Raw genomic sequence first — 13,364 nt, 5'->3', positions numbered from 1 at the left:
GTAGAAGCTGGACTGCAGGAGTGAAGGAGACGAGGAGAGAGAGAGAGTGAGTGAAGACTACTCGGGAAAAATTAGGAGGAGATGTGAGGAAGGGGCTTTGATTGTAGCTGATTTATTAGCCAGTCATGTGGACGAATAGGGTTGTGTGCAAAGATTTTAGAATGTGGAACCTTGTTGAAGAGTGTAAGGTCTAATTCTGAATATGTTAGGTGGAGAAGGGTGCTTGTCAGAATTTTACACTTAATGTATGTATAATATGTTATGTAATATGTGTAATTTATGTAACAACTTGTTATTTTATAATTTATGTAAAACTCGTTTAGTAATATAGCATGTATTTTATATTGATTGATTGTTTACTGGATGTTTTTTAAAAATTACCAAAAAATTAAGTATTTATTGGAATCAACAATACAGAGATGATAAAGAAAAAGATAATCTAGCCTCACTTCCCAAGATGACCAGTGTTAACCATTTAAATTAATCCTCCTGTTTGCTCTGTACTCATAAAGACATATTTTTTGACTCCAGAGGAAAGGTGATCCAGGCTGTTCTGTTATTTCTTTCTATAGGACTTTCCCCATGCTAAACAGCTGTTTGCTGCATGTTTGGAATTGGTAACCGAGTTCTCACCAAAACTTCGTCAGGTCATGCTGAATGAGATGCTGCTTTTGGATATTCATACACATGAAGCTGGAACAGGGCAGTCAGGAGAGAGACCTCCTTCTGATCTTATTAGTAGGGTGCGGGGATATCTGGAAATGAGGCTTCCCGGTAAGACTGTTTCACAAAGCCAGATTTCAGAAATAGAGTACTCAAATAATTCTGGGGGAAAATCTAAAAGAACATTTACTTGACATTTTATCATCTGTAAAAAAGTTATTTCAGGGGCCAGCCCAGTGGCGTAGTGGTTAAGTTCACACACTTCACTTTGGCAGCCCAGGGTTCACAGGTTCAGATCCCAGGCGCGGACCTGCGCTCTGCTTATCAAGCCATGCTGTGGCAGCCAACCCACATATAAAGTAGAAGAAGATGGGCACAGCCCAGGTCCAATCTTCCTCACCAAAGAAGAAAAAAAAGTTCTCTCCTAAAACCGTTCAGATGTGCAGTTCACTTGAGAACATTGGGAAAAATGTGGGAAACTATTCATTTTCTAGGATTGCCATAACAAAGTACTACAAACCAGGTGATTTATAATTTTTTTTTTTTAATTTATTTTTCCCCCAAAGCCCCAGTAGATAGTTATATGTCATAGCTGCACATCCTTCTAGTTGTTGTATGTGGGACGCGGCCTCAGCATGGCCAGAGAAGCGGTGCGTGGGTGCGTGCCCGGGATCTGAACCTGGGCTGCCAGCAGTGGGGCGTGAGCACTTAACTACTAAGCCACGGGGCCGGCCCCAAGCCAGGTGATTTAAAACAACAGAAATTTATTCTCTCTCAGTTCTGGAGTCTAGCTGTCTGAAATCAAGGTGCCTTCAGGGCCATGCTCCCTCTGAAGGCGCTAGGGAGGAATCCTTCCTTGCCTTTTCCTAGCTTCAGGTTGGCTCCTAGCAATCTTTGGCATTCTTTAGCTTGTAGCTGCGTCACTTCCGTCTCTGCTTCTTTCTTTACATGGTATTCTGGGGGGTGTGTGTGTGTGTGGATTTAGGGTCTGCCTTAATTCAGTATGACCTCATCTTAACTAAGGACATCTGCAAAGACCCTATTTCCAAGTAAGGTCACATTCTGAGGTTTCAAGTGGACATGAATTTTGAGGGGACACTGTTCAACACACTATAGAAACTATATTGCAATTATAATATACTCTATGGAAAGAAACAAAATGTCCTTGAAGGTATAGGTTGAATATTTCCTTATTACCATAATAGAAAGCTCTCAAAATGATTGCAAGTGGTCAGGAACTCACTTGTAGTCACTTTAGGAACAGACCTTGTGTGTCCAATTCTAAATGTAAATGTTATTAACAAAAAAGGCTTATTATATAAATTATCTATGTTATATATAAATCTTGCTTAGTTAAAGCAGTTTCTTAATTTTATGTTTTAATAATAGCATATTTGAACAATTAAGTCATACTGTACACATTTAATGCTGTAAACAGTAAAATTGAAGTGTAAAGGAAGGTGCTAATACTGTGCCAAAACAGAAATGGCTGCTGGCCCTCTGGAGTCTTTTCAGTTAGTTTAATTGCTACATTCTGGTTTCTAGCAGGAATTACAGCTTTTTAGCACTCTATAGATAGAATACCTTGGAGCTTGAACGCATCAGTGCCCTTAAGTATCATAAGAAGAATTGATCTGATAATATGCTGGCACTAGCTGTTGACTGACGTAAGCCACTGTGTATGTTTTCTTTTTTGCCAATCTTCCTCTTTTTGCTTGAGGAAGATTCTCCCTGAGCTAGCATCTGTGCCGTTCTTCCTCTATTTTATATGTGGGTCGCTGCCACAGCATGACTGCCGACGAGTGGTGTAGGTCCGTGCCTGGGAACCGAACCTGGGCTGCCGAAGCAGAGTACGCTGAACTTAACCACTAGGCCATGGGGCCCGCCTCTATGTGTTTTCTTTTTAAAGGTGGAAGGTTGGTTTTGCCTACATGGTTTCTCTAAAATTAGAAGCAAAAAGAATTTAAAAATCCTGACATTTATTGAGTGCTAACTACATGTCAGACGTTGTTCTAAGAGCTTTAGGTGCATGACTCATTTAGTCCTCACAGCAGCTCTGTGACGTAGCTACTTATTTAATTATCCCCATTTTATAAAGCAAGAAACTGAGGTACAGAGAGGTTAAGGAATTTGGCCAAAGTCACACAGTAGGAGAACTGTTTTGAATGTATCGGTCCAACTTAAGTCTGTGCTCTTACTCTTTGAAACAGCTGGAAATGCCTTTAAATAATTATAGTGTATTTGTACTACACTTTTGGCATTTAAGAAGTTTGGAGGGGCAGGCTCCGTGGCTTAGCGGTTAAGTGCGGGCGCTCTGATGCTGGCGGCCCGGGTTCGGATCCCGGGCACGCCCCAAGGCACCACTTCTCCATCCAACGCGAGGCCGAGTCCCACGTACAGCAACTAGAAGGATGTGAACCTATGACATACAACTATCTACTGGGGCTTTGGGGGGAAAAAAATGAATAAATAAAATCTTTAAAAAAAAAAAAAAAAAAAGAAGTTTGGAGTACACATCACTTTTTTCATTTTCTTTTTTATTTTTGGGCTAAGATTCATAGCTCTGCACATAATTTGTGTAAATTCCTAGTTTATTGAGTGTTCAGCTACTTGTTGTGCTATGAATAATGTTTAAAATGAGAAGGAAGGGGCTGGCTCGGTGGCGTGGTGGTTGAGTTCACACGCTCTGCTTTGGTGGCCCAGAGTTCATGGGTTCAGATCCTGGGCGTGGACCTATGTGCCAATCATGCAGCCATGCTGTGGTGGCATCCCACATACAAAATAGAGGAAGGTGGGCGCAGATGTTAGCTCAGGGCCAATCTTCCTCACACACACACACAAAAATGCACATTTTAATATTATGAAAATAAAAAAAAATGAACTTTAAAAAAATAAATAAAATGAGAAGGAAGGACTGTAATATATCATTAGGAGGAACAAGGAAACAGTTCCCACAGGTACAGTTCCTTGTCTTTGAGCCTCAATTACGGACTAAGTTACCTGAGTTCAGCAGAGACACTGGCTCCAATGCTCTTACAGCTCTGCACTCAGTGCCACGTGAGAGTCAGACTTGGTAGGATGGTCTCTCCATGGGTCAGGATTGGGTGGGGGGGGGTGTAAAAAGGTGTCATCTGACACCATCTTCTCCCTCCTTTTTTAAGGAACAGCGTTGTTCTCTGGTGATATTGGGCCAATTTTGAAAAAGTTAGATGCGTGTCCTCTATAGAACACAGACAGAGAAGCTCTCTTTTACGTGAGTTGACCTGGCTTTACCTTAACTTATGACAGAGTCAGCCTTTCAGTTATGATAGAAATAAGGGCTACAGAGTCTAAAACCGATCACGTCTTTGGAAGAGATTCCCTGAAGTTTTAATACCCTTGTATTAAAAGGTAGCTTCCTATTGAGACGTGTCCTTTTTTTTTTTGTGAGGAAGATCAGCCCTGAGCTAACATCCATGCCAATCCTCCTCTTTTTGCTGAGGAAGACCGGCCCTGAGCTAACATCCATTGCCAGTCCTCCTCCTTTTTTTCCCCAAAGGCCCAGTAGATAGTTGTATGTCATAGTTGCACATCCTTCTAGTTGCTGTATGTGGGACGCGGCCTCAGCATGGCCGGAGAAGCGGTGCGTCGGTGTGCGCCCGGGATCCGAACCCAGGCCACGAGTAGCAGAGCGTGTGCACTTAACTGCTAAGCCACGGGGCCAACGTGTGTCCTTTTTAATGTTCCTTGGATTTCAACAAAATTAAGTGTTAGTTAGGCCTACTTTGGCTGCCTGTTACAGCATATGACTCTACGCTGATGAATAATTGTATTGCAGGTACTTAAAGGGAAGTTTAATCTCCAAATCACTGCCTCTTAGGCTATATCAGTACTGTACTCCCTAGATTCTGATTCATCTTTAAGAACCATTGCCGTATTACTACGGGTGCTGGGTGAATAAAGGAAGCCTTGGAGTCAAATGCTGTGTGGTCTTCCTTTGGCAAAATGTGTAGCACTCAATGATGTGCATGTGTTTGGGATACTAATTTCACTTCTGTCTTCATTTCTTCTTTAAGAAGATGATGTAAATATGTATTTTTATATTCTTATGCCTTTTTGTCATCTATCCTTTTTTGGAATAAGGTGAGATACAAACAAATAGCCCGAAGCACAGTCCTTTTAGAAAGACTGAAAAGTATAGGTCCTCAAGAAGTTTAATAGCTCTCCCCCCCCCCCTTTTTTTTCTTTTTGTGAGGAAGATCAGCCCTGAGCTAACATCCGTGCCTATCTTCCTCTGCTTTATATGGGACGCGGCCACAGCATGGCTTGACAAGCGGTTGCATCAGTGTGCGCCCGGGATCGGAACCCAGGCCTCCGCCAGCGGAGCGCGCGCACTTCACCACTATGCCACAGGGCTGGCCCAATAGCTCTCTCTTTTTGAGTCTTAACATTTTTATTTAACATTCATTGGGATTTCTTTTTCTTTTTGCTGAAGTACGTTAAAACCTGAATATTATATTCTTTGAGCTCCAAAAAGTCACAACATGTTTAGTATTAATGTATATTTAATAATTATTTCAAGTGAAATAATGTTCAAAACAATTCTGAATGATTTTTTTCTCATTACTTTTTTATTTAAAATTGTTTCTCATATAGTAAATATTTTTTGAAAGAGTGAATGACTTGTCTCTTTTGAGTATTTATTACATTTTAATCAGAAAAATGACTTAAAATGATATGTTGTCAGATTTGTTACAGTTTTATTATATGGTTTACTTGTTTCTGTGCCCTAAATGTGCTAAAAGTTTATACCATACCATTTTGTACTTGTTTTGTTAGTGTGTTTATTCTCTGCTCATTTGAAGTATAAATTTCTAGAGGACAGGTACCAACTCCCAGACTTCCACAGTTGAGTGTTGGGCATCTAAAGGGTTCTTAGTAGATAATTTTGTTGCTTAATAGTGGGGCCCATGGCAGTCTATTGTTGGGAAACCTTAAACTTGCTAGAGAAAAGTATAAAATGTTAGGTTTTTTTTTTTGTTTTTGTGAGGAAGATCAGCCCTGAGCTAATATCCATGCCAATCTTCCTCTTTTTGCTGAGGAAGACCGGCCCTGAGCTAACATCTATTGCCAGTCCTCCTCCTTTTTTTCCCCAAAGCCCCAGTAGATAGTTGTATGTCATAGTTACAGCAACTAGAAGGATGTGCATGTGGGACGCAGCCTCAACGTGGCCGGACAAGCGGTGCGTCGGTGCGCGCCTGGGATCCGAACCCGGGCCGCCAGTAGTGGAGTGTGTGCACTTAACCGCTAAGCAACAGGGCCGGCCCCTAAAATGTTAGTATTTTTATATTTTCTTCATCTGTAACTATTGTTTTTAATTCGTTCAACTGAAATCTGAGCAAATATTTGCTTTGTTCTTTCTAATTTTATTTGTATTTGAATGTTATATTATTTTAATGTTATGGTGGTAATTCCAACTATTTTCTTCTTTGTTTTTTAGATATTCCTCTTCGTCAAGTTATTGCTGAGGAGTGTGTTGCTTTTATGTTAAACTGGAGAGAAAATGAATACCTTACACTGCAAGTTCCTGCATTTCTGCTTCAGAGTAATCCCTATGTAAAGGTAACTCATGTTTAATGTAAAAGGATTATTAGGATGGAATTATTGTACCTGTTTCTTTAGATCTGTACTGCTTAGGGAACTTGTCCAATTTCTGTGATACAATGTAAGATTGGACAAATGCTTATTGGTTTGTAGTTAAAAGTATAGTTTTTGATAATTCAGGCACTTAGTTTACCCTCCCTAATATTTGTTTCTAAAACCCTGTGGTTCGTGAGAATGCAAGCAAGAGTTTAGTTAACAGAGACAACATTTTGGTGTAATCCTAAGCTGGTGAGAGGTCAGTCAGCTTTTCTTGCTTTGATTGATATAATCAAACTCTAGTTTTAAGCTCTGGAATGCACAGTATACCTGAGCGTGACCCAGTGGAGCCATCGAGTGCACGTCCACCTGTTGTCTGTGTGAGCAGCTTCTCCTTCTTTAGAGCCTGTTTACTCCCCTGATTTTGATGTGCCTGATTCTTATTATTGTACGTATTTGTTATTAGTGATTATACCGATATGAAAGAATTCATTCAGTGAATTGATGTGAAAGTTGTTTATTTATTCTCCTTTCTTAGTTATATCTGTCTTGTGCTACTGAAAATGCTTCTGGGTGAAGAAAACATCGAAAATAAAGAGAGACTGGAGGTTTTCCCTAAAATTGTATCTTTTATGTGTTAATATTATATGTACCCTGAATAAGCAGTGCCCTTTTCTCCTTTTCTGGTCTTGTAGTTAAAAAAAAAAAAAACAAACATGTGATTTAATATTTCCTGTGTACATTTGGTCCTTCAGATTTCCTTATTCTGTTCTTACTGTTTGTATTACCTTTTGTTATTCTTCTTTATCTGCCCCCATCTCATCTTTAGTACATAGTCCCTTAAGTCGATGGCTATCTGGGAACTCGTGCATGCCTGTACCGCTTTTTTACACTTGTCTCTGGTTATTTGTTTCTTCCTCCTTGTTTCACGTATGTCGTTTTAAAAACTGAGCTCATTTCATTTTAACCATTTGAAGGTTTATTGATTTCTTTTGTTTTTTCCTCTTTTTTGGGTTCTTTACAATTGTTCATAAAAATTTGTCATACTTGAATCATCCTTCTCTTTGGAATGTCAGACACTGGATTTTATCTGTTTTTTTCTTTTTTTTTTTTACATTCATTAAATGTTTATTGAATGAAAGCTCTCCTTTCTTTCAGACTCTAACAAGTGGACAAATTGTGATCTTTTGAGATGAAACACATATTTTGCGTTTATTAACCTGGTTGGTATTCTTCCCCCTGATTTTATAGTATACAGAAAAGAGAAAATATGTGACTTAGCATTTAACCCACTCTCTAATTCTCTTTTAAAGAGAGTATTAAAAACATCCCCTCTACCAAAGGTGGCCATATTTACTAACACTCTCAAATATACCATTGTTTTGTTTAGTTTTTCTTGCTATCTTCTATCCACTGTGATATTCTGTTTCCCCAGACACTAAGCTCTGAAAAACTACTATTATTGTCACTAAAATATCTCAAGCATTGGGCTTTTGAGATATGTAGTTACCTGGAAAAATTTGGAGGAAGGCCAGGAACACTGCTAGAAGGAGAAGGAATTTGAAGTTGTCAAGGAACCAGGTCCACATTTTAATAAATGCCTGTTGATCTGAACTGGCACTAGGTCCTTTTTTTTTTTTTTTTTTTTTTTTTTTTTTGCTGTTTTAATAGTTTATAACATTGTGAAATTTTGGGTTGTACATTTTTGTTTGTCCATCACCATATAATGTCTCCCTTCATCCCTTGTGCCCACCCCCCACCCCCATTGCCCCTGGTAACCACAATACAGTTTTCTCTGTCCATGTGTTGGTTTATATTCCACATATGAGTGAGATCATACAGTGTTTCTTTCTCTTTCTGGCTTATTTCACTTCACATAATACCCTCTAGGCCCATCCATGTTGTTGCAAATGGGACGATTTTGTCTTTTTTTATGGCTGAGTAGTATTCCATTGTGTGTGTGTATATATATACACACACACACACACACACACCCCCCACATCTTCTTGATCCAATCATCAGTCAGGGAACTTAGGTTGCTTCCACTTCTTGGCTATAGTGAATAATGCTGCAATGAACATAGGGGTGTATAAGCCTTTTTGGATTGTTGATTTCAGGTTCGTTGGCAAGATTCCCAGTAGTGGGATAGCTGGATCGTAGGGTATTTCTATTTTTAATTCTTTGAAGAATCTCCATACCGTTTTCCATAGAGGCTGCACCAGTTTGCGTTCCCACCAGCTGTGTATGAGGGTTCCTGTTCGTCTACATCCTCTCCAACATTTGTTGTTTTTTGTCTTGGTGATTATAGCCATTCTCACGGGCGTGAGGTGATATCTTAGTGTTGTTTTAATTTGCATTTCCCTGGTGATTAGTGATGTTGAACGTCTTTTCATGTGCCTATTGGCCATCTGTATATCTTCTTTGGAGAAGTGTCTGTTCATTTCCTCTGCCCATTTTTTGATCGGGTTGTTTGTTTTTTTGTTGTTCAGTTGTGTGAGTTCTTTATATATTATGGGGATTAACCCCTTGTCAGATATATGTTTTGCAAATATTTTCTCCCAGCTGGTGGGTTGTCTTTTCATCTTGATCCTGGTTTCATTTGTCTTGTAGAAGCTCTTTAATCTCCCACTTAATTATATTTTCTTTAGTTTCCCTAGTCTGGGTAGGCATGTCATCTGAAAAGATTCCTTTATGACCAATGTCAAATAGTGTGTTGCCTGTATTTTCTTCTATGAGTTTTATAGTTTCAGGTCTCACCTTGAGGTCTTTGATCCATTTTGAGTTAATTTTTGTGAATGGTGATAGCAGATGGTCCACTTTCATTCTTTTGCATGTGGCTGTGCAGTTTTCCCAACACCATTTATTGAAGAGACTTTCCTTTCTCCATTGTATGTTGTTAGCTCCTTTGTCGAAAATTAGCTGTCCGTATTTGTGTGGTTTTATTTCTGGGCTTTCAATTCTGTTCCATTGATGTGTGTGTCTGTTTTTGTACCAGTACCATGCTGTTTTGATTACTATTGCTTTTTAGTATGTTTTTTTTTTTGTGAGGAAGATCAGCCCTGAGCTAACATCCGTGCTAATCCTCCTCTTTTTGCTGAGGAAGACTGGCTCTGAGCTAACATCTATTGCCAATCCTCCTCCTTTTTTTTTCCCCAAAGCCCCAGTAGATAGTTGTATGTCATAGCTGCACATCCTTCTAGTTGCGGTATGTGGAACTTGGCCTCAGCATGGCCGGACAAGCGGTGCATCGGTGCGTGCCTGGGATCCGAACCCCAGGCCCCCAGTAGCGGAGCGTGCGCACTCAACCCCGAAGCCACGGGGCCGGCCCCTATTTTTTTTATGTTTTTAGTGAACTTTCTGAGAGGTGAGTTCCTAATATCTAGAGTACTTGTGTGATTATGCCCAACAGTCTCTTCTTATTCTTCACTAAACTCGCACTTGGGAGAACTATTTTGTTCCAAGATAATCATTTCCACTTAGGATTGTAGCTTGTTGCTCAATGTTAAGACAGTACGGTAGCTTCTCCCTTTGATTCTCTTCGCAGTGAATTCTGTGGAGCTGTGCACCCGCAGAGATGGGGCACGTTTGAGGGCCTGCGATGTGGAAGGGCACAGGCTGTTGTGTCGTGGGTGCCTGACCTTGGGCTAGGGGATCTCACTGCTTCCTGCAGTCTTCCCATTGGCCCAGAAGGAGGAAGGACGTGTGGTGGCCTGTTGGAAGAGTCACTGAGGCATCACATGGTCTCGTCTGTGTTAGGGTTTTGTGTGCCCCTGTCCCTAGTTGGCCCCTTGCTCCTTTGTTAATGTCAATGAAAACAGAATCAGAAGTCTAGAATAAGGGATTGTATTTTGAAAATAATACAATTTGGAGTAGTTTTCAAACTTCATATTTGGTGTGGAATATATCTACGTATGCATTGGGAAAAGTCTAGAAGGATATTAACAATCATTATCTCTGGGTAGTGGAATATGAGGTGATTTTAATCAATTTTATTTTCTATTCTGTTAGATATTTTCTTATTTGAATATCTATTAATTATATAATTAGAAAAAAGAAAGGAAAAAAATCTTAAGCATGTAGCTAAAATATGACCTTTTGAAATAATGTAAAACTGTCTGGTCTTCCCCTTAGATCAGGATGGGAGACTGGAGTATATTGGAAAGTGCACGAGATTTATGGGCTCTTGGATTATACAAGACTAGCTAGGAGGAGGCGAGGGGTTGGTGGTAATAGTAGTAATAGTGTAGGATAAAGACCAGAGTGTTTAATATGGTCTACAAGGCCTTTTAAGGTACGGGAGCGTCTCCTTCCCCAGTTTCCTCTCCCATGCTCCTTGTCATACCAGCTCTGAGCTGGTGGTACAGAGTACTCACAGGTCTCTACGGCAATGCTTTCTCACGCTTCTGCGCTCCTGCACGTTACTCTGTTTGTTCACTTGGCTGGGATGCCCTTCCTGCTTTCTACTTTTTATTTCCTTTCTCTGCAAATGAGTAAATCACTTGCTCCTCTTGTTGCCTTTGTACTGTTGTACTGAGGACATATTTCTTTTATTGCACTTATACTGTATAATAAATTATTTGTTCACCTGTCTTACTTGTAAAACAGTGAGCTTCTTGAGGACAGTTAATGTTTATATTCTCAGTGCTTTACTTGATACCCAGCACATAGTAGATGCTCAAGAAATGTTTGTGGAATTCAATTGACTTGGGGCCTAAGACTTCTGAAAATTCTTACTTTTAAGTAAATTTACTTAATGTAGTGATTTTCAACTAAGCATGTGGTCCTTGACAACAGACAGTTAATGTGAGGCAAGGAGCTGCAGTAGCCTTGCATTGTACCGCAGTAAATAGCTGCATATATTGCAATCCTAGTTGTCAGAGAAGAGTATGTTCAGTAGGCCCGCAGGATGAAATGTTCCGCTAGACCATGGATCCTTGATTTCCATTCACGTAGCATAGCTAGGGTTTTTACATCATTTTCACTAGCTTTAGGAAGCACCACTGTTCTTGTAAATCTTCTTAGGTGTGGTCATGGAAGTGTAGTTATGTAGGAGATTGTCCTTATCCTCAGAAGATGCATATTGAAGTATTTAGGGGTGAAAAGTCATGTCTGCAATTTTAATATAGTTTAACAAACAATATATGTAGATAGATATGTAAAGTAAATATGGCAGAATATTCACAGTAAGTCAAGAATACAAGTATTTATTGAACTAGTCTTTCAATTTTTCTGTTTGAAGTTTTTTTTTTTTTTTTTTTTGCTGAGGAAGATTGGCCCTGGGCTAACATCTGTGCCCATCTTCCTCTGCCATATATGTGAGTCGCCTGCCACAGCATGGCTTGATAAGTGGTGTATTAGGTCTGCGAACCTGTGAACCCTGGGCCGCCAAAGTGGAGCATGCAAACTTAACCACTACGCCACTGGGCTGGCCCCATTCTATGTTTGAAATTTTTTATTGCAAAAAAATTTGGGGGAAAAGCACCAATTTTCATCTTTGTCATGATCCTGCCTGCTTCTTAAAGAAGCCGCCTTAAGCAATAGGACATCATTAAGAACATTTTCTAGGTCCAGGTAGGAAACTGAGTTTTCCTGATGAGCTTGAAATTATTCTTGCCGTGTCACCCTCTAAAAGAGCAATGATCTGTAAGATTTATTAAGAACAAAGGATAGAGGGCACTTCTCTTACTTTGAAATTATAAAGGGAGAGAAGTGCTGAATTTGGTATAAGGCTGTTTTTTTCTCTGCATTTTGGGCCTGTCTTCTCTCTGCCTTTTGCTTTCAGGCCTTCCACTCTATTTCTGGGTCCTTCCTATGTCTTCGGTCCTTAGGGCTGCCTTTAGTCAGATCACTCACTTTTAGGAATCTGTCCTTCCTTAATTCTACCCCCTCACATCAGCATTTGCTCTATCCCCAGTTGCTACCATTTTTCTTAAAGAAAAGTTGCTCTAAATCTTGTTCCCTTATTCTACCAACTTCGGTTTCCATATTTTTCCCTCATTTTTCATTAAAATTTTTTTTAATGATTAAAGTAGATGTGTGTGAAATTTGAGCACTATCTAATCTCATCTCTGGGCTTTTACCACAGTTAACATTGTGGTATATATGTTCTCTTACACACTTTTTTTTTAATGTGAGATCATACTATGTATATTTAGCAACTTTTTTTTTTTTACTTAATAAATCACATACCTCTTTGCATTATTTTGTTTTCATTAGACTGTATTTATTTTTGTTCTCATTAGACTAGAATTGTTTAGAGACAATGAGGTTTAGAATATAGTAAAACCAGAGGATCCTTTTCCCAGTCAGATTCAGATCTGTCAGTAGACAATGAGCTCTAAATGCCTCAGTGGTCGAATAGAAGGCACAGCATGAAATAATTATGCTTGGTATGTTTGGGCAATTATCCATCTTTATGTAAGTGTGCCTTAATAATAGAACTAATATGTATGACATTACAGATTATCTTTTGTGTATTTTCTGTTTGTTTTTCATGTTATAGCTTGGACAGCTTTTAGCCGCTACATGCAAAGAACTTCCAGGCCCTAAAGAAAGTAGACGGACGGCTAAAGACCTCTGGGAAGTTGTTGTTCAGATCTGTAGTGTGTCCAGTCAGCACAAACGAGGAAATGATGGCAGAGTTAGTTTAATCAAGCAGAGGGAATCTACATTAGGTATAATGTATCGGTATGTTTCTATCCGTTTGTTTTTTGAGTTATTTGTTTTTATACTATTTGTACTATTTCAAGAACGTCTACCATTATCCTTGTATATCATTAAGACGGACAATGGAAGAAATCTCTGGTGCTGATCTCTGATGTACTTGTCTGACATGGCCACTTTTGGAAATACCTTCTGTTTATATGTTATTTTAAGAGACTCTCGGTTAATCATTTAATATAATCAGTCTGAATTCAAAATCAACAGTGTCTGTGGTAGAGTAGTACTGAAGATGTTACATATGATTAAAACGGGAGAAATTTTATTAGGTTAGTATGACAGTAGAATATTGTACTCTTTTATATGTGCAGAACTGGAAAGTTAGGAATAAACCTTCAACTCTAGTATACTTTCTTGATTT

General features: G+C 39.3%; 1 protein-coding gene across 2 annotated transcripts in view; it reads left to right on the top strand.

Moving 5' to 3' along the window:
• INTS8 (integrator complex subunit 8) overlaps positions 1 to 13,364 on the top strand; it is a 52,992-nt gene that overhangs the window by 25,418 nt on the left and 14,210 nt on the right. For both annotated transcript variants that reach the window (XM_087447640.1, XM_004431178.3), the window contains 3 exons: positions 573 to 774; positions 6,143 to 6,264; positions 12,786 to 12,970. In XM_087447640.1, coding sequence (XP_087303766.1) covers positions 573 to 774; positions 6,143 to 6,264; positions 12,786 to 12,970 — 509 coding nt within the window. The remainder of the gene's footprint in view (positions 1 to 572; positions 775 to 6,142; positions 6,265 to 12,785; positions 12,971 to 13,364) is intronic.

The sequence above is a fragment of the Ceratotherium simum genome, chromosome 23 (genome assembly GCF_057802395.1).
Source record: "Ceratotherium simum simum isolate JZ-2026a chromosome 23, ASM5780239v1, whole genome shotgun sequence".
Lineage (NCBI taxonomy): Eukaryota > Metazoa > Chordata > Mammalia > Perissodactyla > Rhinocerotidae > Ceratotherium > Ceratotherium simum.
This window is presented reverse-complemented; position numbering and strand designations above follow the sequence as displayed.